At 42.7% G+C, this 3,144-nt stretch overlaps 1 protein-coding gene across 1 annotated transcript; it reads right to left on the reverse strand.

Annotated features, from left to right (window-relative positions):
• Nucleotides 1–204: 204 nt before the first annotated feature.
• On the reverse strand, nucleotides 205–2,839 carry LOC121744832 (cyclic dof factor 2-like). The gene is made up of 2 exons (XM_042138493.1): nucleotides 2,449–2,839; nucleotides 205–1,854 (listed from the first exon to the last, which is right to left on the reverse strand). The coding sequence occupies exons 1-2, from the start codon at nucleotides 2,653–2,655 to the stop codon at nucleotides 538–540; spliced, it is 1,524 nt and encodes a 507-aa protein (XP_041994427.1). The 5' UTR covers nucleotides 2,656–2,839; the 3' UTR covers nucleotides 205–537.
• Nucleotides 2,840–3,144: the final 305 nt, after the last annotated feature.

Below are 3,144 nucleotides of genomic sequence, written 5' to 3' on the forward strand. Positions count from 1 at the left end.
TTGAACCAAATTTGACATGTCACGTGCTTAACTAATAAAGAAAGACTATCGACTGTTATTGCACAAGTATCACTAAACTAAAGGGAACACTGACCTAAAAGAGTAGAAAGGATTCTTTAAATACTGTATGTATCATCTAATTCCAATCCAAATATCAAATTCGAGGCCTTGGATAGAAATGGATGTTTTCCGATAAGAACCTACTTTAGGAAGAGGCAAATAGTATTACAAAGAAACTCAACTTATTTCACTGCACAAGCATTACACTGATCCTGCTCTCGCATATAATTATGTACAATAACTAAAGAAGCAAGCCCCCCAGTCCATCTACCACCTACCAAAGAACAGCTATTTGCTAGTTTTAATGTTAAGTAATCACATGTTTATCAAGATTGAAGAGAATTTACCCAATCTCCAGCCTCATTCGTCTGTAGCTTCATCAATGGATATCCTGGCACAAGGGACTGTCTGGAACAAATCAAGCAATGATATCCTGTCGAGACGATTCAAGAAGAAGACAACTCCAGTTCGGTAAGCTTAAGAGCTCTCGTGGAAGTTCAATGACCTAGACAAAGCTGCTGGATTTGCTTGTAATACTGTCGATGTTTCTGGACCATGAGCCTTTTCACCACCTTTCAATTGGCTTTCGAAGGCCTTAAAAAGACCACCACTACCCACAGAATCCGCTCTCTCATTCTTTATACCTAAAGTTGCCCATATGGAACTCTTGGCAGCCTCTCCAGGATCGTCAATTCTCAAAGTTTTCGGAACCCACAGACATTTCTTGGGATTACTCTCCTTCTCACTTGCTTCCTCTGGGTTGACGGGCATCAGAGTGTTGTCATCTCTCGAGTGCTTCCCTAATGTTGGGGAATTGGGGCTGGAAATCGGAGGAGTGTTGCCCTGTGATGGTGTTGGGGGGATAATCCAAGGAACATTCCAAGGGCCAGGTACAGCACAACCCCAGTAAGCTGGTGCTGGAGGATAGAAGGGCAAAGCAAAGCCACCGGGTGGAAAGTTTGGTGGAGACACGGGAGCAGTCCACTGAACAGAATGCCACGGATAAGGCCATGGGGCACCTGGAAAGCAAGGAACTTGGGGAGGAAAGGGATGACTGTTTGGAATCAGTTCAGGCAAGCCGGTTTTACCAACTTCTTCCTTTGAGCTTGCGGCAGTGGTGGAAGATCCACTTGAGCGATCATCTCCATTCTCTTTAAGCCCATGAGAAGCCTCGATTCCTACTTCTTCCGGTCTGTGGAACCCGTTCCTCATGTTGTTTCTGACGGCTTTCTCGCCAATATTCAAGACAGACACCATTGATTCACATAGAGGTGTGTCTGAATTGAAAGTGATAACAGTGCCATTGGGGCTCAGAACAGGGTGGTGTATTCCGTTCGGGAGGTCCACCTGAACATTCTGAAGGCCATCAGGAACAGTTAGATGACGGAACTGGGAAGCAGCATTCTTGCTCTTACGGCGACCGGCCCCTACAGGCACATTCCTCATGGTCCCACCAGCTGTCCAGTACCTCTGACAATTCTTGCAGAAATGTCGTGGCTGGTTGACATTGTAATTGTTAAAATAACAAAATTTTGTATCCATGCTGTTGCAACGAGGACACGGGAGTATCTTGTCTGGCTTCTTCAGAGTTTTGTCCTGTGAGTCACTGGTCTCAGTCTGGTCCTCTTCCGTCTTCAAGCTTTCCATGGGTCCAGCATCGCTACCAGCAGACAATGCCTTAGGATCCTCAACTATAGATGGGGTTGCATTAGCATTAGAATCTTTTAATTCATCCGATGTCAAAGGCTGGGACCGACCTTCCTCTTTATCATCTTGTCTTAAACCTGGTTGGTTCTGCAATCATATGGAAGCAAAAGCTATGAGTTCACAGCTGCTAAGCCTCGTTTAAGGTGTAAGCAGCACATTCCATTTGTTTATACACAGAAACCTATTACAGGGTAGCTGAAGTAAGATATTGTTGCAACAATCAATGGAAAGAACATGTAAAATACTAACAATGAGGGATTTTAATAATGCCAAAAACATCACAAAGTCACAATCTAGAAGACAATAAAGAAGAGATGGTTACTAAATTTTACGTCTCTTCAATTTTATCACTACAACTAGGATTTTCTCTATCTAATTCACAATTCTCTCTACAATAACCCAAACACTTTTGGTTTTGGAGTAAATCACAATAGGAAACCTAACCAGATACATAAAAACCAGATATATCACTTAATCATTTTTACTAAATAAAGCTTTCTAATTCAGTGTAAGCCAGAAACAACAAAACCACTCTGAAACCCTAAATTGAGACAGCATAACACAAAAGTAACCAAAACTTCAAAAAAAAAATCAATTAAAACCAAGATCGACCGATTAATGCTCATTCCAAGGGCTTTTCATCAAAACTTCAATAATCAATTACTAGTTCGAAATCAATACCTTGTTCGATTCAAGGTCCTCTCCATCGCCGTTGATATCATTTTCTTCAATCATGGAGCTAGATGAGCAAGGGGGGTCTTGATTAATCGAAGTATCCTCTCCCGCGGCATCACACAACTGAGCTGCTTCACCAGTCTTCTCCGCCGCCTCGGGAAGTTCAATGGTTTTGCCGAAAAGCTTTATCTTGGGGTCTTTCACTTCAGACATTTTCTCTCTCTGTGGTTATCCCTTCGAGTTCTTTCTCCCACCGTTTATAAACAAGACAAAAAACACTCCCGATGAGTTGGGATAAAATTGAGATAAAATTGAGAGATCTGACACGCACTCACACTGCTTTTTTTGAGTTCTTTTTCTATTTCTGGGGGTACCTTTTTGCTCTGTGTTTGTGTGTGTGATTTCTCTCTCTTTGGCAACGTGGGACGAGAGATGGCGTTTTTAGTATCCACAATGGCGCCTAGCACACCGCCTAGCGGTTTTCAGAAAAAAAAATCACCTAGCACTAGGCGATATACGGGCGCTCGGCGATCCGCTCGGCGCCATTGCAGGGTCCGGATCGCCGAGCGCATCGCCCAGCGGTTTTTTTTTTTTATAAAAATTTCGAAACACTATATATACGCGCTTTGCACGTTATTTTCATTCGCACCACTTGTTTTAACGACGGAGACGAGGAGTGAATTTTTTTAATTAATATACTTT

This window comes from Salvia splendens, chromosome 8 (assembly GCF_004379255.2).
Source record: "Salvia splendens isolate huo1 chromosome 8, SspV2, whole genome shotgun sequence".
NCBI classification, from domain to species: domain Eukaryota; kingdom Viridiplantae; phylum Streptophyta; class Magnoliopsida; order Lamiales; family Lamiaceae; genus Salvia; species Salvia splendens.